The 22,024-nt window shown below is 43.8% G+C and overlaps 1 protein-coding gene across 1 annotated transcript in view; it reads left to right on the forward strand.

The window, feature by feature from the left end:
• CTIF (cap binding complex dependent translation initiation factor) overlaps positions 1-22,024 on the forward strand; it is a 176,695-nt gene that overhangs the window by 44,982 nt on the left and 109,689 nt on the right. Inside the window, 1 exon segment of the mRNA XM_044276324.1 lies at positions 2-80. Within this exon segment, the coding sequence (XP_044132259.1) occupies positions 2-80 (79 nt within the window).

The following is a 22,024-nucleotide window of genomic DNA, read 5'->3' on the forward strand; positions in this document are numbered from 1 at the left end:
GGTTTGGTAAAGGAAAATGTGAAGATGGAGGAGATGAGATCAACCTCCATGACATAGAGAAAGTACTCCCCACCTGGCAGGTAAGATTTGTTCTTTTCCACATGGTTACCGTTGGTCGCCTCTCATGACACGTCTGTTATATCTTAGCGATATAACAATTCTGGGGCATCTTTTCTTAGAACTCTGTGTTAAGCGGTCCCTCTATTATTCCTGCTGGAATTCAAATAAATATACAATTGGGTGATACCAGTTCCTTTGTCAGCAGTCTGCCATTGCTAAACTAGTGCTAACAATGTTAGACTCTGCAGGGACACATCCTATTGACAAGGAGAATGATGACACCTGGTTATTCGTGTATTTCCATTAGGAATAACAGAGGAATGGCACAAGACAGAGTTAAAGGGGTTCTCCGGAATTTACAGTTGAAATTCGAAAAATTTGAATATCGTGCAAAGCTCATTTATTTCAGTAATGCAACTTAAAAGGTGAAACTAATATATGAGAGACTCATTACATGCAAAGCGAGATATTTCAAGCCTTTATTTGTTATAATTTGGATGATTATGGCTTACAGCTTATGAAACCCCAAAGTCTCAATTTTGAGGCACCCTTTGCTCAGGGGAGTATGGATTAATTAGCTGACTAGAGGGTGACACTTTGAGCCTAGAATATTGAACCTTTTCACAAAATTCGAATTTTAAAGGGTTTCTACCACTTGGATTTCACATAATTAGGTGTCAGACACTAGCGCTCCGCTAGTGTCTGCTCTGCCAAACTATCCTGCTATAATAGCTTTTGGGGCAGCCGTTTACCTAAAAAAAGAACTTTTATTAATATGCTAATGACCCTCTAGATGCTATGGGGGCGTCATTAGCACCTAGAGGATCGGTCTACCTTCTCAAGATGCCGCCGCTCAGCGCCTCCCTCCAGCCCGCCCATCTGCTTCGGAATGCATCAAACGGACGACTTTACGCGCATGCGCCGTGCGCGGCTGTATTCGGCGCATGCGCAGTGAATGTCCGACCGCTTCCCTTCTCAGACATCTCCACTGCGCCTGCGCCGATGACGAAAAAATTATGTGAAATCCAAGTGGTAGAAACCCTTTAAGCTGCATTAATGCAATTCCTTATAATTTGCATTACTGAAATAAATGGACCTTTGCACGATATTCAAATTTTTTGAGTTTCACCTGTATATACTATGATCTATCCTCAGGATAGCTCATCAATAGGAGCTTGATGGAGTCTGACACCTGGCACCCCCACCCATCAGCTGTCTGAAGAGGCCGCAGGGCCTGAGGTTGAAGCCGCTGTCTTTTAACCCTTGGTTCAGTTCTCCATATGACTTGACCCTTATGGTCTTTTTTCCATATTCTTTATCGCCATCTAGTGGAGAAATAATAATTTGTGATTTTTATTTCCTTATTGTCTGAGATCTTCATGCATCTATTAAGATAAAGAGGACCTTTCATGGGTCCAGAGATTTTAAAATAAGTAGCAGGTTATGTAGGGCATAAAGCAGGGATCTAATAGCGCTTACTATTTTTCCTGGGCGCCGCTCCGTTTGCCCGCTTTGCCCCTGTTAAATTCTCCCGTACCGATGCTATTCATTAGCATACTGAGCAAGGAGGAGGAGACGCCGGGGTTTCTCAATGGGCGTCTCCTTCTCCCTGGCTGTAGTGCTGTCCAATCACAGCACAGAGCGTCACAGCCAGGGAGAAAAAAAAAACACTCCTTCTCCCTGTGACGCTCTCCGCTGTGATTGGACAGCACTACAGCCAGGGAGAAGGAGACGCCCATTGAGAGACCCCGGCGTCTCCTCCTCCTTGCTCAGTATGCTAATGAATAGCATTGTTACGGGAGAATTTAACAGGGGCAAAGCGGGCGAACGGAGCGGCGCCCAGGAAAAATAGTAAGCGCTATTAGATCCCTGCTTTATGCCCTACATAACCTGCTACTTATTTTATAATGTCTGAACCCATGAAAGGTCCTCTTTAAAGGGATTGTGCAGCAATTTATATTGATGACCTATCCCTTTAATGGACAGTAGTAAGAAAGGAGGGAGGGTAAGACAGGGCTTATATTGCTTCAACCTGGTTTGCGTCACCTCCCTTTGCTGTGTTTGTATTTGCGCGCACCTGTGTGCACTGAGATTTTACATAGCTAAAAGTTATGTACAGTGATCTCCCATCTTAAGAGTGTGGGATAATAAGTGTCAGCCCTGCCCACGTTTACAGTTGCTCAGCAGTGTAAACCCTGGGGTCAGCTCCGCAGTAACTAGTACAAAAGGGCGACGGATGGTGATGATTCCGATAATCGCCCACGAAGCTTAGTGCCAAATGGCAAAAAAGATTGGGATCATTTTTCCATCTCATTTTACACTTCTCGTTACCATGGCTGTGACCACCCTGCAATCCATCAGTGGTGGTCGCGCTTGCACACTATCGGAAAAGGCGCCGGCCTATCTGGTGGCCGGGAATGCGCACAGGCCAGCACTTTTTCCTATAGTGAGCAAGCACGTCCACCACTGCTGCATTGCAGGGTGGTCGTAACCGTGGAAATGAGAAGTGTATAATGAGATTGAAATATTAATCAAGCCAGAATTAATAAGTGCCTTGTATTAACAATAAATGCCATCTGCTGAAGGGAGACAACCCCTTTAAAAGGGTTTTGCCATCACATACGATGGGGGCATATCGCTAGGATATGCCCCCATTGTCTGATAGGTGCGGGTCCCACCTCTGGGACCCACACCTACAATGAGAACGGATCTCGGCTATTTCCATCTGTCCCATAGAAATGAATGGGAGGAGGGGCCGAGCGTGCGCTCCCTTTTACTTCTATGGGAGCAGCGCTTGGTGGTGGATAAACCCTAGGAAATCCGGAGTCCTTATCCACGCTCTCCCCGCTCCGTTCTCCATGTAGGTGCGGGTCCCAGAGGTGGGACCCCCACTAATCAGACAATGGGGGCTTATCTTAGCGATATGTCCCCATTGTATCTGATGGGAATACCCCTTTAAGCTCTTTTCACATTGTGACGAGTGTCCATTTACCATATGTGCCAGAAAAGTTCTCGGTGCATCCATTAAGCGGACCTGTGGATCCCCAAACAGTGTTCTTGTGGCCTCCATTTGGCGGGCTTTCTGTGCTATTCCGTACCAAGGCATTGGGTAAAAAAACGTACACAACACGGCTTATGTTTTTTTTTTTCCCACATGCGTACCTATGAAGGATGGATGCCCCGTGGTTTTATGGGTCCATTTAGGAATTAACCGGAGCTTTTCTGGCGCATTCTTTAGACGCAGTGTGAAAAAGGACAAAAATCATCAAAATATGAAAAGAGACAAAATCACATCGCCATGTTTTTTCCCACCACAGTTGTAACGTTATAAGGCCCACGCTATGGAAGGGTGTAATTACTATACAAAGTGGAAATCTCTGCATGTCGCTGTGCCCTCACAGGAGATTTTGCAGTAATGCGATTGTTATGTAAGCAGTTCCCCTAATCTAACGTCAGGTTGTTTAGCGCGGTCAGCAGTACGCGGTCAGCTATACCCAGCAGTGACTGGAGGTTTTTGCTCCTTTTTCATCATCGCCCAGGATTTGTATTTTTAATAAACCTGTGGGTTTTCCTTTAATGCCAGTGTCGGACGTGCGCTGGGATGTCGGCGCCTGGCATCGCTCGTCCTACTCACGTCCAGGGTCCTGTTATCTGGGTCCAGCTCTCATCACGTCTCTCACAGCTCGAAAATTATATCATTGCCTTCCAGCAGCTCTAAAGATAGACGAGGCGCACACCCCTGTCATTTAGTGCAGACACATCATTCAGGATCCGTCCCTGCACCGTGCGGGGATGTAATTAGTGGTGTGACACCTCCTCTCATCAGCCTGGAATAGGCCGGGCAGGGGGTTCACCAATGGCCGCCATGAAGGTGATCCGTTTAGACCCTGAATGGCATCATCTCATTCTTATATGCTTTGTATGAGTTACATTCTCTGTTTCTTCCTCTTCCCTTCCAAACTGCCAGTGCAAATGTCGGTCTTTACTGGTGCTTTGGAATTCTATTCCAAGTCTGGTTGAATAGGCCTAGGTTGCATGCACGTGGGGAAGTGCTGCAAGTCGAATTGAAATGCCAGGATGATCATCATCGGTAAGCAATGCTGCCCTTGAAGTTTCTGATGCCTGCAGTAGGGGAAATTTACTAAGAAGTTTCATACGTCGCTCTTGTTCCAAAGTGCACTGGAGATACAACAAATCTGTTAAAGGTCTCCAGCCAGAGGAGAGTTTTCCGGGAGGAAAATATTCATCAGCTATCCTCAATGTTGGTCAATATCTGATCTACGGGAGTTTGACATCCTAGACTCTGATGATCAGCTGTTTGAAGTGGGCGTTGTGCTCCATTGAGTGCTCCAGCCTCTTCACAGCTCACCAAGCACAGCTCCGTACATTGTATAGTGGGTATTGCAGCCCAGGCCCATCCACTTGAATGGAACTGAACTGCGCCGAGGTCATGTGACCAATGAATGTGATGTCACTTGCCTGGGAAACTGCGGCAGCGCTATGATCTCCAAAAAGCTGATCTGTGGGGGTGCTGGGAGTCGAACCCCCCTCGATCAGATACGGGTGACCTGTCCTGGGGATAGCCCTTCAGTATTGAAAAGCCCTTTAATAGTCGTAACTTTGCCTTTCCGTGTGCGCAAGAAATGCTAATCAAATTTGTAAATATAGTAAATCAGTCTGGTCACAGGAGGCCACGCCCCACCTCTTTTTTTTTTTATTTTATAAAATGGCAAGTGATCACAAAGTTGCACATTGTTATGCAAAAACAACATGTGCCAAAATTTGCTACTTTTTTTGTACCAATTTTGTGGTGTAAGGGAAATGATCATTTTCACCCTAGGAAGCTTGTTTGCACAATCACAGGATGCAGGGGGGTATAGGATTTTTATTATTATAGGATATTGGACCTGTAGCCTCCAGCGAGTCTCTATCACTTTTCATTGGCTAGCCTAAGATTAGATATCAGTCTCTATAATTGGGCCCCCTACCATCATGAGACGAGCCCAGGCCCATGATATGTTCAGACCAATATCGGTAAAGGTGATAATGATAGAACTTGGGAAAGCGCTCTCCTGTGCTATAGGCATTTAAAGGGGTTATCTGAGACTGACAAATGCTCCCCCATAGTTTTGGATAACCCCTTTAAGATAAACACGGGGAGACAAACTTTGGCTGGGCTGTTGCATATCAACAATCCAGGTTTGCACTAGGTGACTACTGCACATCTACATTGTGCACTGTGTATTCCGTTGTTGTCACCGAGCCTCACGCAGAATGTTTCCTGCAGATGAGTTGCCTCGTCCTGCAGCGCAGCTGGAGTTTTAACACTACCTGTGACATGCATGCTGCTGCGCAGCCACGGCCTGCAGCCTCTCCTGTGCAGCCACAGCCTGCAGCCTCTCCTGTGCAGCCACAGCCTGCAGCCTCTCCTGTGCAGCCACAGCCTGCAGCCTCTCCTGTGCAGCCACAGCCTGCAGCCTCTCCTGTGCAGCCACAGCCTGCAGCCTCTCCTGTGCAGCCACAGCCTGCAGCCTCTCCTGTGCAGCCACAGCCTGCAGCCTCTCCTGTGCAGCCACAGCCTGCAGCCTCTCCTGTGCAGCCACAGCCTGCAGCCTCTCCTGTGCTTTAGATTTGTTTTTGTGCTCCTTTAGACTCCTGCTCACGATTTATAAAGATCTATGTAACTTTAAATTCCGAAAGATGTGATTTCTGGCCGCTTCAACCTTTGGACATTTTGTGATGCCTTCTCATGAGGCATATAGTGACAGTGACCGCTATAATCAAGGTGGTTAACAGAAGCTGAATTCTTCATTTTCATTTTTTTGCATAAGGGAAAATAAAATATTGCTGTTCGTGTTTAGGGTCTGATTTTATGTGCCCTATCTGGAAACTTTTGTAAAATTTTATTTAGTGCATTTTCCGTCCTGGTCACTAGGAGGCGCCAAAACACCATCTTCCCCTCCTTTTTTCCAGCTGGCACCAAGCGGTGAATTATGCACAGAGGAAGCAACACAGTTCTGTAATCTCACATTTTCCACGTTGCAAGGTTCGCTATTTTGGCTCGTAACACGTAACAGCAAAGCTACATCTACACTGTAAACAGAGTTCAAGTGTCCGAACAACAAGCTTCCCAGGCCAGAAAATTGCAGACATCTTGGCACCAGCGTGGCTCGAGTATTGTCCCAGGGATCATATGATCACTGAGGAGTCACAGGCGGTTCTGTTATGACCAGACCATACAGTAACAAGGACGCTGGAGGGTCTCCTGTAACAGAGTGTGACCCCTGTGGCGACCACCTACATGCCAGTCCGCTAAAATGGGCTTTTCACCCAACCTTAGTTCAGGAAGGGGATCACTTACCTGTAATTGCCTGGCATTGCCTTTCTAAAATCGACATATTCCCAGAAGATAGAAGCCAACCTATGAAGTTGTTTTTTTTTTAACCTTTCTTTTGCTGGGAAAGCTGGGTGACAACTTTGCCAGGCGTGGTGACTAGACACCATTACCAATCAGGAGCTGGGAGAGATGGGTGATAACCACAGTGTAATAGTAACCATAGTGGTTGTCACACAGCTTTCCCAGGATCGGATTTACTATGAGACTGCTAAGTATAGTATTTAAAGGGCTTGATTAGACCTATCCCAGATGGGGTAAGAGTATGACAGTGGGTGTCCGACCACTAAACAAGAAATTGAGGGATTTACCCCTCTTTATGAATGGAGCATCAGTCGAGCATGCTTGCTGCCTTTCCGTTTACCTCTTTGGGGCGGCTGGAGATTTAGGCCTCATACGCACAAACTTTTTTTTTTTTTTCATGTCCCGTATGAGTAACCATTCGCTTCAGTGGGTACGCAGAAAAACCCGGAAATAATAGTTTCCATACGTTTGCAAGTCCATTCCGCAAGAAAGATACAGCATGTCCTCCTCGTGTCCATTTTGCGGACGTCATCCGCATTTTTGTGGATCCCAGTTTTGCGGACCGCAAAATACATACTGTCGTGTGCATGAGCCCTTAGAGCGTTAAGGTTATTCCTCGCAGTCCCATACAGATGAGTGGAGCAGTAATGCGGGTGCTCGACCTCCGCTCTGTTCATACACGGGGGCACCGGACCCCCATTCCTGTGATATTCCCACCGATCACATACTTATCCCCTATATGGCTTGGGGATACTTTATACTTTAAAGTTTTAGGACAACCCCTTTAACAGAAGGGAAAGACTTAATGCCTATTAGGAGGAGGAAGGAGACGGAAATGTAACCCCCCCCCCCCCCCCCTTAAGCCACTTCTTCTGAAAACAGTTTTTGGGTGCTCCTTATTTCCTGTATGTAAAGTGTTTTTTTTTTTGTTTTTGTTTTTTTAAATGGAATGTAAATATTCCGGGTGTATTTCTTGAAGACCGCCAGACTGTTTGGTAAAGGTTTATCCAGGCTTCTGGATCAACATTACAGACCTAAGATGACCCCAGGAAACTCTAAGCCATCGACGCTTTATGTTTTTCTATCCAGCCGTCGGAATGGCATCTTCAGAAATTTGCGCAGGGTGCGAGGATTTCACTTTTCACGGCAGTCACAATATTCTATTGCAGGGCTCAGCAACCTCCAGCTGTTCTGAAACTACAACTACCAGAATCCTCCTTTCACTTCTGTGGGAGTTTCAAGAAAGTGTGCATGCTGGGAGTTGTAGTTTCACAGCAGCTAGAGTGCTGAAGGTTGCTGATCCCGGTGTGTTGTATGAGAAGCAGCATATGGCCACTGTCCTTGTATATAACCAGAGGAGCAAATTTACTAAGCCGTACGTGTTTCCTCCTACTCCTCTCCATCTTGTATAGCCCGGTCCTTATTGGAACAGTGCAGTAGGTTTCTATTAAGGACTACACCAATATGCTAAACTTCCTGCTTCATATGCTGAAAGGGGGAGCCAACAATTATTCCCAAGAGTGGTTATAGAAGAGGCACTTCTTTTTCAGTTTTTAAGACAACAGTGAGACACCTCTCCTAGTATTTTGTATGTATACATAAGATATGGTGATGGCCGTGCCTCCGGGATGTTGAGACCTAGTTCTTCAGTTTTCTCAGTGGGCTGGCAGCAGAGGAAGTGACCCTTGATTGACATGTATTGTATGTTCCATGTATCAGTAGACAGGAAACACTTCTCCTAACCTCCAAAGACACTAAAGTGAGCGAGATGTTTACTCAAGACTTCATTACCCTTCAGCCTACCAGGACACCGGAGCAGAGTCGGGAAGGACCTGCTTTCTCAACCACTTGTACTTATTGCAGAAGTCACCATTTACATACTAACATAGTTTATAAGGCTAAAAAAGGACATCTGTACATCCAGTTCAGCCTTCAGTTTCATTTCCATAAAAAACAATTTTCCTAAAAATATTACATATAAAAACATTATTTGTAGCTTTTATTGAACCAGTCTTGATTCTTTTCTTCCATTGTAATTTGTAAAAGGTAGAGCCCCATGTATAAGAATATAACTACTATAATACCGCTCCTATGTACAAAAATATAAATACTATAATACTGCCCCTATGTACCGGAATATAACTACTATAATACTGCCTCCTATGTACAAGAATATAACTGCTATAATACTGCTCCTATGTACAAGAATATAACTACTATAATACTGCCTCCCATGTACAAGAATATAACTACTATAATACTGCCTCCTATGTACAAGAATATAACTACTATAATACTGCCTCCTATGTACAAGAATATAACTACTATAATACTGCCTCCTATGTATAAGAATATAACTACTATAATACTGACTCCTATGTACAAGAATATAACTACTATAATACTGCCTCCTATGTACAAGAATATAACTACTATAATACTGCCTCCTATGTATAAGAATATAACTACTATAATATTGTCTGCTATGTACAAGAATATAACTACTATAATACTGCCTCCTATGTACAAGAATATAACTACTATAATACTGACTCCCATGTCCAAGAATATAACTACTATAATACTGACTCCTATGTGCAAGAATATAACTACTATAATACTGCCTCCTATGTACAAGAATATAACTACTATAATACTGCTGCTATGTACAAGAATATAACTACTATATAACTGCCTCCTATGTACAAGAATATAACTACTATAATACTGCTGCTATGTACAAGAATATAACTACTATATAACTGCCTCCTATGTACAAGAATATAACTACTATAATACTGCCTCCTATGTACAAGAATATAACTACTATAATACTGCCTCCTATGTACAAGAATATAACTACTATAATACCGCTCCTATGTGCAAGAATATAACTACTATAATACTGCCTCCTATCTACAAGAATATAACTACTATAATACTGCTCCTATGTACAATAATATAACTACTATAATACTGCTCCTATGTACAAGAATATAACTACTATAATACTGCCTCCTATCTACAAGAATATAACTACTATAATACTGCTCCTATGTACAATAATATAACTACTATAATACTGCTCCTATGTACAAGAATATAACTACTATAATACTGCCTCCTATGTACAAGAATATAACTACTATAATACTGCCTCCTATCTACAAGAATATAACTACTATAATACTGCTCCTATGTACAATAATATAACTACTATAATACTGCTCCTATGTACAAGAATATAACTACTATAATACTGCTCCTATGTACAAGAATATAACTACTATAATACTGCCTTCTATGTACAAGAATATAACTACTATAATACTGCCCCCTTTGTACAGTATTCAGAACATTGGCATTTATTTCTGGCAGGATGCATATTGCTCTTTGAAGCGTTCCGGTTGTTTATATTTGCAGCTAGTTCTGCTCCGCCACTCGCTCTCTAATAATGGTACATTCCACGTGACGTCTCTTTCCTGCGCGCCAGAAGTTGCTAAATACTTCCCCGTTCAGCTTTTAATTCTGTCTCCATTCAAGAAAACAGAGACTCCTTAATGTGTGTTATTGTGTCATTTTCCCAGACTGTTCCGCGGCCGTCCTTGGTGACAAGGCAGCTCCATATCTCCTTCAGTCTCTATGCTTCCCATTGTCTGTGGCGCCCGCAGGCCCCCCCGGCCCCCCCTCCCCTTTATGTTTGTGTCTATGGGAAATAAATCCTGAGTTTTATCTATCCTGAGAAACCTTTATTTTTTCCAATTCAATCAAACAATCCTGGCCGGCCAGAGGAAATAATGCAGCGGAGCATTTCCTGCCTCTTGAGAGCGCCTGCCATTGCTAGGAAAGTCCTCGTAGTCCCCTCTCCGCATTTCCTCTCCGGTTTATTAATAGGCACAATGTAAGAGACTAGGATTTCTTTACACCGCCAGCTTCCTGTCTGCCGCCACCAGGTAAAAGGTTCAATACGGAACGTGACCTAGTGAATGTGAGCGCGGATAGATCGCTTGGTTAGTCATTAACCCTAAGGGTCGTTGGCATCCTTGTAGAGCATGCCCACAAACATCCTAAATGAACAGATTAAAGGAGGGTTGTGTGGGCATACATAGACATCAAAAGGCCCAAAAAACATCTAAAGGGAATAAATAAATAAAAAGCCAAATAAAGAAACCAACATAGTTAAAGGGGTTATAAAAAAAATAAATAATTAAAAACAGATGTCATATAGTACAGGACAATTTTATTTATTTTTATAACAAAGCTGGAACCAGCCCCGTACCTCACATGGATCCAGAGATCTCCACATTCATTGCTCCAATTGCTCTGCTAGATTTATATCAAGCTGGCAGCTTAGAGGGCGTGTCCTTTATGTCCGAGCGCTCTCCCTATCACAGATCAGGAGGCAGTTAATGGATGGAACAGAGCATGTGCGGCCACCTTAGCGAGATGGACAGAGAAATAAGAAAATAAACAAACAGCAGGTGGCGCTATACAGATGCATTTTATCGAATAGCTCAGCGGCTATGCAAAATTTTTAATTACATGCAATTACAAAAGTTCAGATCCAGGTGCTGGTTTGAAAACTGCTGAATATATTTAACCCCTTAAGATTCACCTTTGATTAAAAGTTTATTTTTTGATCATCAGATAGAAAGTCAGCTTTTTTTTTTTTTTACCTCTTTTTTAGGTATGAGTGTTTATGAGGTCAGGCGATCAGTGATAAGGCGTCACATGAGCAGTCAGTTGACAGGACTGAGGAGTGATACTCTCCAAATATTATTTTTATAATTTTTTTAATCAATTGAAACAAATGAGTAAAATGCAATCATAAAAAAAAAATTGTCCATAGTCTTTAAGTGCACTGAAGGTGCATATTTTTCTGCTTTTATATTTTTCTGCTTTTATATTTTTCTGCTTTTAGAGTCCGTTTTTTTACTCTTTGCTGTATTGGAAAATCTCCCCTTACGCCATTGAAAGATTCAACAAGCTGCTGTTGATGGATCTGTTTTCCTGTATTATGCCCCTTGTACTATGTTTAAGGGGCGAGTTCCTTAAAGGAGCTGTCCCACAAAAAATATTCTATAGTCTTCAAACCAGCACCTGCATATGAATACTTTTGTAATTGCATGTAATAGTTTTTTTTAGCATAGCCACTGAGTTATTCAGTAAAATGTATCTGTATAGCGCCACCCGCTGTTTGTTTTTCCTTATATTTTGTCCTGCTCACTGAGATGGCCGCACATGCTCAATTTTATCCTTCAACTGCTTCCTGAGCTGTGACAGGGAGAGCTGAGACACGCCCCTGAGCTGTGACAGGGAGAGCTGAGACACGCCCCTGAGCTGTGATGGGGAGAGCTGAGACACGCCCCCTGAGCTTCAGCAGAAAAAAACACTCCCCCTGAGCTGCAGCAGAGAGGACACTCCCACTGAGCTCCCAGCTTGATATAAATCTAGCAGAGCAATGAATGTGGAGATCTCTGGATCCATGTGAGGTACAGGGCTGGTTCTAGCTTTGTTAGAAAGAGATTGCCATGTACTATATGATGTCTGATTTTAATTTTTTACATTATTCATTGGATAACCCCTTTTAATATCTTAATTTCCCCCACAAACCAGTCCATTAACCCAACAGAACTTGAACCTTCTTTAACACAAAATTATTCAGCTTCTGCCCAAAGCCATATTACAAGCGACCACCAAATATTCCTGTGGCATTGCTTTTATTTATATATAAAAATGTATAATTCGATCTGTCTGCGTTGGTTAGACTACTTGTTGATGATTTCCAGGCAGTAATAGATTTTTCGTCCAAAAAAAAAAAATGCTGCAAAGTAAGAATGATATAAAAAATTGAGGTGTTAATTGTTTTTTATCAGTTAAGACAATGCAAAATGGGAAATCTAAATCCAGCCAATATTTGGTGCAACCCCTTTGCTTTCAGAGCAACATCAGGTCCTCAAAGTACACTTGCACATAGTTTTTGAAGGAACTCAGCAGAGAGGTTGCTCCAGACATCTTGGAGAACTAACCACAGATCTTCTGTGGATGTAGGCTTGCTCAGATACTTCTGTCTTTTTTTTTGTAATCTCAGACAGACTCACGGATGATGAGATCACGGCCCTGTGGGGACAGTATAATTGCTTCCAGGACTCCTTGTTCTTCTTCAGGGTGAGGATAGTTCTTAATGACATTGGTTGTATCTTTTGGGTTGTTGTCCTGCTGCAGAATAAATTTGGAGACAATCAGACGCCTCCCTGATGTTACTGCGTAATGGATAAGATTCTGCCTGTATTTCTCAGCATTGAGGACACCATTAATCCTGACAAAATTCCCAACTCCATTTGTTGAAATCCGGCCTCAAACTTGCGAGGAGCCTCCACCATGCTTCACTTTTTTTCTGCGCCCCAGGTCCTATGTTTTCAAGCATAGTTGAGTCGCTTGTTCTTGTTTCCACATTGAAGGTATGGTCTTTTTGGCTGCATGTCTTCTGACCAGACATCTCCCACCAGTAGATGGCTATACCTGGATCCCACTGCTTTCCCCACTGACACTGCTGAACATCTTCCAATTTCAAAGGGGGACTAATTTCATCTACTGCACCAAGTTTCCTTGGCCAGTCACGGAGTCTACAGTCCTCAACATGGTCAGTGTTAATGGTGTCCTCAATGCTGTGAAATACAGAAAGAGATACTTATCCATCATGCGATACCATCAAGGAGGAGTCCGATTGCCTCCAGATTTTTTTCTGCAGCAGGACAACGACCCCAAACACACAGCCAATGTCATTAAAGGGGTTATCTGAGACTAACAAATGCTGCCCCATATGCTGGGCCCCTCACACTGAATCTACTTACCGGTCCCCCCGTGCCCCTTCTGGTCTCTGCACCGCTGCAGCTGCTTCTCCTCGTGCACAGATGAAAACATTCGGGAAGGGGGGGGGGAGCCAATGGCAGGCGGGGAGGGGGACGAGCCTCCCTAGTGTCACCCCCGATACTCTGGAGGCTTGTCCCCGTCACCGCCTGCCATTGGCTGCACCCCGGCACCGGATGTTTTCATCCGCGCACGGGGAGAAGCAGCTGTGCGGGGACCAGGAGCGGTGCAGGGAGCCAGGTAAGTAGATTCAGTCTGAGGAGCCCGGCATATGGGGGGGGGGCATTTGTTAGTCTCAGATAACCCCTTTAAGAACTATCTTCAGCATAAAGAACAACAAGGAGTCCTTGAAGTGATGAGATGTGATGAGCCTCTACAGAGCCCTGATCTCAACATCATCCAGCCTGTCTGGGATCACATAAAGAGTCCGAAGGATCTGAGCAAGTGTTCATCCATAGAAGAGTTTGGAAACAACCTTCCTACTGAGTTCCTTCAAAAACTATGTGCAAGTGTACTTAGAAGAGCTGATGATGTTCTGAAGGCAGAGGGTGGTCACACCAAATATTGATTTAGATTTAGATTTCTAGAAATCATAAAAATAAACTATGCACACTTCTTTTATTTTTGAAAGCTTTCTCATTTTGCAGCATTTTAGCATATAGTTATATTTATTTATATGTTTATTTGTTCCGTCGCCCCGCATCCGCTCCTGTTTCTTTGCTTTGTTTGTCTGGAATTTCTGACCGTCCGAGATAATTTGCCACCTTCTACTTTTGGAACAATTAATAAAGACATAAAAATTCCACTTCGTTATACTTCCTCGCAGCCGAGCGTCCGCGTACGTGATGAGGCGCAGGTATTTATGAATGACTCTCCGCTCCGCCGACTCTACACGACCAAACAAAGTGACACTGTGTGACTTTTAGCCAGAAAAAGAGCGCGTGGCGAGGAAGCTTGCTGCAGGACTGCGAACAATACTGGGGTCAGCAGTGTGAAACTCCCTTGTCCACCCTCTTCCTCCCATTGTCCGGCCACTGTGCAGGTCTCTTGTGTGAGAGAGTTCAGTGCTGCTCTTCTCATTGACAGGTGCTGGAACCAGCCGAAATGCCTGAGGACCAAGTGTATTGGAGCATAACCCCCTAAAATTATACTCGTCAGTCATAATAAAACCTCATCCCTCCCATGGTAGAGCTCCTGAGCCGCAGGTTGCAAATGTGTGAGCAGGAAGAACCCTATTAAACCACCCATAATGCCATTTAGGACTCATCCTGCTGATTAATAACATAACTTTATTCTTCTGATCCACTGTTGAATTTAGGAGAAATAAGTGCTATAAAAAATATGCAAATTAGTGCTTAACCACTTCAGCCCCGCTAGCTGAAACCCCCTTCATGACCAGAGCACTTTTTACACTTCGGCACTACACTCCTTTCACCGTTTATCGCTCGGTCATGCAACTTACCACCCAAATGAATTTTACCTCCTTTTCTTCTCACTAATCGAGCTTTCATTTGGTGGTATTTTTATGCTGCTGACATTTTTACTTTTTTTGTTATTAATCAAAATGTAACGTTTTTTTTGCAAAAAAATGACATTTTTCACTTTCAGCTGTAAAATTTTGCAAAAAAAACGACATCCATATATAAATTTTTCGCCAAATTTATTGTTCTACATGTCTTTGATAAAAAAAAAATGTTTGGGCAAAAAAAAAAATGGTTTGGGTAAAAGTTATAGCGTTTACACACTATGGTACAAAAATGTGAATTTCCGCTTTTTGAAACGGCTCTGATTTTCTGAGCACCTGTCATGATTCCTGAGGATCTACAATGCCCAGACAGTAGAAAAACCCCACAAATGACCCCATTTCGGAAAGTAGACACCCTAAGGTATTCGCTGATGGGCATAGTGAGTTCATAGAACTTTTTATTTTTTGTCACAAGTTAGCGGAAAATGATGATGATTTTTTCTTTTTTTTTTTTCTTACAAAGTTCCATATTCCACTAACTTGCGACAAAAAATAAAAAATTCTAGGAACTCGCCGTGCCCGTCACGGAATACCTTGGGGTGTCTTCTTTCCAAAATGGGGTCACTTGTGGCGTAGTTATACTGCCCTGGCAATTTAGGGGCCCTAATGTGTGAGAAGAACTTTGCAATCAAAATGTGTAAAAAATGACCGGTGAAATCCGAAAGGTGCACTTTGGAATATGTGCCCCTTTGCCCACCTTGGCAGCAAAAAAGTGTCACACATCTGGTATCGCCGTACTCAGGAGAAGTTGGGGAATGTGTTTTGGGGTGTCATTTTACATATACCCATGCTGGGTGAGAGAAATATCTTGGCAAAAGACAACTTTGCCCATTTCTTTATACAAAGTTGGCATTTGACCAAGATATTTTTCTCACCCAGCATGGGTATATGTAAAATGACACCCCAAAACACATTCCCCAACTTCTCCTGAGTACGGCGATACCAGATGTGTCACACTTTTTTGCTGCCAAGGTGGGCAAAGGGGCACATATTCCAAAGTGCACCTTTCGGATTTTGCAGGCCATTTTTTACACATTTTGATTGCAAGGTACTTCTCACACATTTGGGCCCCTAAATTGCCAGGGCAGTATAACTACGCCACAAGTGACCCCATTTTGGAAAGAAGACACCCCAAGGTATTCCGTGAGGGGCACTGCGAGTTCCTAGAATTATTATTTTTTTTGTCACAAGTTAGCGGAAAATGATGATTTTTTTTTTTTTTCTCTTTTTTCCTTACAAAGTCTCATATTCCACTAACTTGCGACAAAAAATAAAAAATTCTAGGAACTCGCCATGCCCCTCACGGAATACCTTGGGGTGTCTTCTTTCCAAAATGGGGTCACTTGTGGCGTAGTTATACTGCCCTGGCAATTTAGGGGCCCATATGTGTGAGAAGTACTTTGCAATCAAAATCTGTAAAAAATAGCCTGTGAAATCCGAAAGGTGCACTTTGGAATATGTGCCCCTTTGCCCACCTTGGCAGCAAAAAAGTGTGACACATCTGGTATCGCCGTACTCAGGAGAAGTTGGGGAATGTGTTTTGGGGTGTCATTTTACATATACCCATGCTGGGTGAGAGAAATATCTTGGCAAAAGATAACTTTTCCCATTTTTTTTATACAAAGTTGGCATTTGACCAAGATATTTTTCTCACCCAGCATGGGTATATGTAAAATGACACCCCAAAACACATTCCCCAACTTCTCCTGAGTACGGCGATACCAGATGTGTGACACTTTTTTGCAGCCTAGATGCGCAAAGGTGCCGAAATTCCTTTTAGGAGGGCATTTTTAGACATTTGGATCCCAGACTTCTTCTCACACTTTCGGGCCCCTAAAAAGCCAGGGCAGTATAAATACCCCACATGTGACCCCACTTTGGAAAGAAGACACCCCAAGGTATTCAATGAGGGGCCTGGCGAGTTCATAGAATTTTTTATTTTTTTTGCATAAGTTAGCGGAAATTTTTTTTTTTGGTTTTTTTCTCACAAAGTCTCACTTTCCGCTAACTTAGGACAAAAATGTCAATCTTTCATGGACTCAATATGCCCCTCACGGAATACCTTGGGGTGTCTTCTTTCCGAAATGGGGTCACATGTGGGGTATTTATACTGCCCTGGCTTTTTAGGGGCCCTAAAGCGTGAGAAGAAGTCTGGAATATAAATGTCTAAAAATGTTTACGCATTTGGATTCCGTGAGGGGTATGGTGAGTTCATGTGAGATTTTATTTTTTGACACAAGTTAGTGGAATATGAGACTTTGTAAGAAAAAACAAAAACAAACAAAAAATTTCCGCTAACTTGGGCCAAAAAAATGTCTAAATGGAGCCTTACAGGGGGAGTGATCAATGACAGGGGGGTGATCAATGACAGGGGGGTGATCACCCATATAGACTCCCTGATCACCCCCCTGTAAGGCTCCATTCAGACGTCCGTATGATTTTTTACGGATCCACGGATACATGGATCGGATCCGCAAAACACATGCGGACGTCTGAATGGAGCCTTACAGGGGGGGGGGTGATCAATGACAGAGGGGTGATCACCCATATAGACTCCCTGATCACCCCCCTGTAAGGCTCCATTCAGACGTCCGTATGATTTTTTACGGATCCACGGATACATGGATCGGATCCGCAAAACACATGCGGACGTCTGAATGGAGCCTTACAGGGGGGGGGGGGGGGGGTGATCAATGACAGAGGGGTGATCACCCATATAGACTCCCTGATCACCCCCCTGTAAGGCTCCATTCAGACGTCCGTATGATTTTTTACGGATCCACGGATACATGGATCGGATCCGCAAAACACATGCGGACGTCTGAATGGAGCCTTATAGGGGGGTGATCAATGACAGGGGGGTGATCAGGGAGTCTATATGGGGGTGATCAACCCCCTGTCATTGATCACCCCCCTGTAAGGCTCCATTCAGACGTCCGTATGATTTTTTACGGATCCACGGATACATGGATCGGATCCGCAAAACACATGCGGACGTCTGAATGGAGCCTTATAGGGGGGTGATCAATGACAGGGGGTGATCAGGGAGTCTATATGGGGTGATCAACCCCCTGTCATTGATCACCCCCCTGTAAGGCTCCATTCAGACGTCCGCATGTGTTTTGCGGATCCGATCCATGTATCAGTGGATCCGTAAAAATCATACGGACGTCTGAATGGAGCCTTACAGGGGGGTGATCAATGACAGAGGGTTGATCAATGACAGGGAAGTGATCAGGAAGTCTATATGCGTGATCACCCACTTGTCATTGATCACCCCCCTGTAAGGCTCCATTCAGACGTCCGTATGCGTTTTGCGGATCCGATCCATGTATCCGTGGATCCGTAAAAATCATACGGACGTCTGAACGGAGCCTGACAGGGGGGTGATCAATGACAGGGGGGTGATCAGGGAGTTTATATGGGGTGATCATGGGTGATCAGGGGTTTATAAGGGGTTAATAAGTGACGGGGGGGGGGGTGTAGTGTAGTGTGGTGTTTGGTGCGACTGTACTGAGTCCTCTGGTGGTCGATCCTAACAAAAGGGACCACCAGAGGACCAGGTAGCAGGTATATTAGACGCTGTTATCAAAACAGCGTCTAATATACCTGTTAGGGGTTAAAAAAATCTGATCTCCAGCCTGCCAGCGAACGATCGCCGCTGGCATGCTGGAGATCCACTCGCTTACCTTCCGTTCCTGTGAGCACGCGCGCCTGTGTGCGCGCGTTCACAGGAAATCTTGCGTCTCGCGAGATGACGCATATATGCGTGACTGTGCGCAGGGCTGCCACCTCCGGAACGCGAATCTGCGTTAGGCGGTCCGGAGGTGGTTAAAGGCTATGGACACCTTTGGGGCAATGTTTTAATTTTGGGCAAAAAAATATTTTTTTCAATTGGTCTTTATTAAAAATTTTCAGCCGTTTTTGAGATCCAGGGGTTAAAAATCAGTCTGCAGAGTATGACTTCCCAGTTCTGTTAGCTCTGATCTCCTGACCTCATAAACATGCAATCTATTCTTATTCTTATCAGTTTAATAAGAGTTTAGGTATGAGTGTTTATGAGGTCAGGAGATCAGTGATAAGGCGTCACATGAGCAGTCAGTTGACAGGACTGAGGAACGATACTCTGCAAATATATATATATATTTTTTTACCAATTAAAAAAATGAGTAAAATGCAATTTTTTTTTAAAATTGTCCCTAAGGTATCCATAGTCTTTAAGTGCACTGAAGGTGCATATTATTTCCTCTGCTTTGAGGAGCTAAGGTGCAGTGAGTGGCGAGAGCTCACTTTCAGTGCACTTAATTTCTAATTTGCATAATTTTAATATGTAGCAATGGATTGGCGGAAAGAAAGGTATGTTTTTATTCAGCAGGGTCAGCGCTACGAAGCATTATGGCTGGTTTGATAGGGTTGATCCTGCTGCCATATGCCCTTTTAATGTAGCAGCATGTTGTCCACATTGTAGCAGCTTGTGGCTGTTATCTCCATGTCATCATTTTTTTTCCAGGACACCAAATAGGTGTCAGGCTCCACCCCTATTTTTTTTTTTTTTTTTACTACAAGTACCAATTGTAGCTGCTGCACAAAATCCTGTGCCTTCCAAGACGGGATTGGATTATATCATGGTTGTAGAGGAAGCATCATGGGAAATAAACATTTAAAGGGGACTTTCAGGGGAAAAAAAAAAAATTGCCTGTTCTTAGGATCAGTGAGTGATCAAGGGGTTCCACCAATCAGCAGTATGTTTGGAGGTAGTCGGTTTACGCTGCAGGTTTTCTCCACAGTCTGTGGATGAGATTTCTAAAATCTCATCGACTTTTTCTGGTACTGTAAAATGCTGCAGATCAACTGTGACAGAATTTCGACATGTGGGAACAGAACCTAAACTGGAACCTATCATTGGGTTTTTTGTTTTCCGAACCAGGTTATGACGTATCAACACAGCAACTTTTCAGAGAATAGTTAAAAAATGAGACGAGTAGAAGGTGAAGAGTCCCAGCTGTGCTTGGCTTGATTGACAGGTGTCTCTCTCTCTATGCAGATAGGAACAGATCTTTTAATCGAGCCCGAGCCTGGACTCCCCCGAGCCTGGACTCTTTTCTCTCCCCCCGGCGTGGACTCTTTTTTTTCTCTCCCCCCGGCCTGGACTCTTTTTTTTCTCTCCCCCCGGCCTGGACTCTTTTCTCTCCCCCCGGCCTGGACTCTTTTCTCTCCCCCCGGCCTGGACTCTTTTTTTCTCTCCCCCCGGCCCGGACTCTTTTTTTTTTCTCTCCCCCCGGCCCGGACTCTTTTTTTCATTTTGCTGCTCCTGTAAATCCACCGCTTATACATCCCGCGTGGTCGTACTCTACAGGAATTTTCTTGTGTTTTAAACTCTGAAGATGATTACTAGGTGGCAGCAGAAGATGAGGGGATGACCGGCATTTCTAGCACAGGGAAGCTTGGCAGCGGCTCCCAGCTGTTGGCCCTAAGAGTTAATGTATATGCAGCTGGAACAAATACAATCGCAGCTCAACTTCCTCAATTACTCAGATCTTTCAGCTTTCTATTGCCAGGTTTCGGAAATGTGACTCATGGTATGTATCTCTCCATACAGATCCCCTATCTGCCCCATAGTGGTTATATTGGTTGCCCAACCTGCTTTGCAAGACACAGATATAACCCATTGTGGATTTGTTGCTTTGCTCCATTGAGACTGAAAGTGGAAAATCGATGCATAAAAGTGGTCGCCCACCTTGAACTGGACTGAAGCTCTCCAATTATAAGATGATCACAGGGTGTTCTGGTGTCACGATCGCCAGCGATCGGCTCTGCTCTGCTCAGAAGCCTGGCAGCAAGTGTTCAGTTCTCGTACAGCACCACCGCAGGCGAAAAGTGGCATTACAACATGTTGATTGAAATAAATGGGCTGTCCATGTAATTTACATTAACACCGGATCCTCAGAGATATGCTCTTTGTAGCCAATAATCTGCTGTCTCGAGTAGATGGGGGTTCTAAATGGGGGTACCCCACTCCTATTAAAGGGGACGTCAATATTGTACTTCCCTTTAACTATTTTTAGAAAACAACCAAAAAAACTGGTCCGTTATTTTGAGCATCCGTTATGCTCATTTAGCATCCTCAACGACGTAACCTTTTTTCCGGCAGACCTCAGACGAAAATGGCTAAAATGGATGCAAAATGTCCAGAGCATGGTTGCCTGGCATACTATACTCCTCATGCATAGTAGGCACTCTCCATAATGAGAGAGAGTACCCCACCAGACCCTGACAAAGGCCTCTCCACTAGCTAATTCAATTCTGTCTGCTCAGCTCTGATAAAAGGCGATCACCCCAAAAGAGCTATTTACAGATGAGGTGTTGACTTTGCGAGTAGCCAAGTTATGCTTTAAGGCCTGTTTAAAAGGCTAAGCATTGATTTTTGGATAGCTATGTTACATCTGCAGGTGTGCGACACTCCGTGTTTTTTTTTTTTTCCTTTTGGAAGGACAACTGGTTTGCACTTCTCTTTTCCAGAGGAGTGTTACGTGTTGGTCTCTCTATCCATGTATGTGTATTCAATAGGGAGAGGGGATAAAGATGCTGCCTGATGCTTCTGATGGTGGCTTGTCTCTATGGAGAACAAAAGGATGGGTGAAAATGTTCACTTCACCCAATCCTTCTGTAGTCACACCTAATTGACAGTCGGAATGGTAATGCCCGCTTATCAGTTTATTCATACATTTCCAGGAAGAATAACAGAGGAACGGCACAACAAAGAGTTTTATAGAGTTTATAGAGAATGGTGTTACCAGCAAATTTCTAAATCCCATAATTTAAAAAAATCTGCCCCCATCCGCCTGAGAAAAAGCTGTAAAGTCATGGCCACTAGGGGTCTCATTTTCACCAAATTTGCAGTCCACTGCCTGGTGTCAGGCATGATCCATCCCTGATAAGGGACTCAGGCGACGGCTGAGAGGAAGTGGGGGCGTGTCAGAGCTAGCCGAGATTGTGAGCCTGATGAAACAACTGCTTCTACTCTTTCTGAATATCACAGGAGCCTCCTGCCTTTCTGTAAGTGTGATTTATCCCTCCTTATCAGCTTTCTGAGCTCCCTAGAAGAAGGAAAACATAGCAGGAAGCGAGGTTATTGCATACAGTACTGGCAG

The sequence above is a fragment of the Bufo gargarizans genome, chromosome 1 (assembly GCF_014858855.1).
Source record: "Bufo gargarizans isolate SCDJY-AF-19 chromosome 1, ASM1485885v1, whole genome shotgun sequence".
In the NCBI taxonomy this organism is placed as follows: Eukaryota; Metazoa; Chordata; class Amphibia; order Anura; family Bufonidae; genus Bufo; species Bufo gargarizans.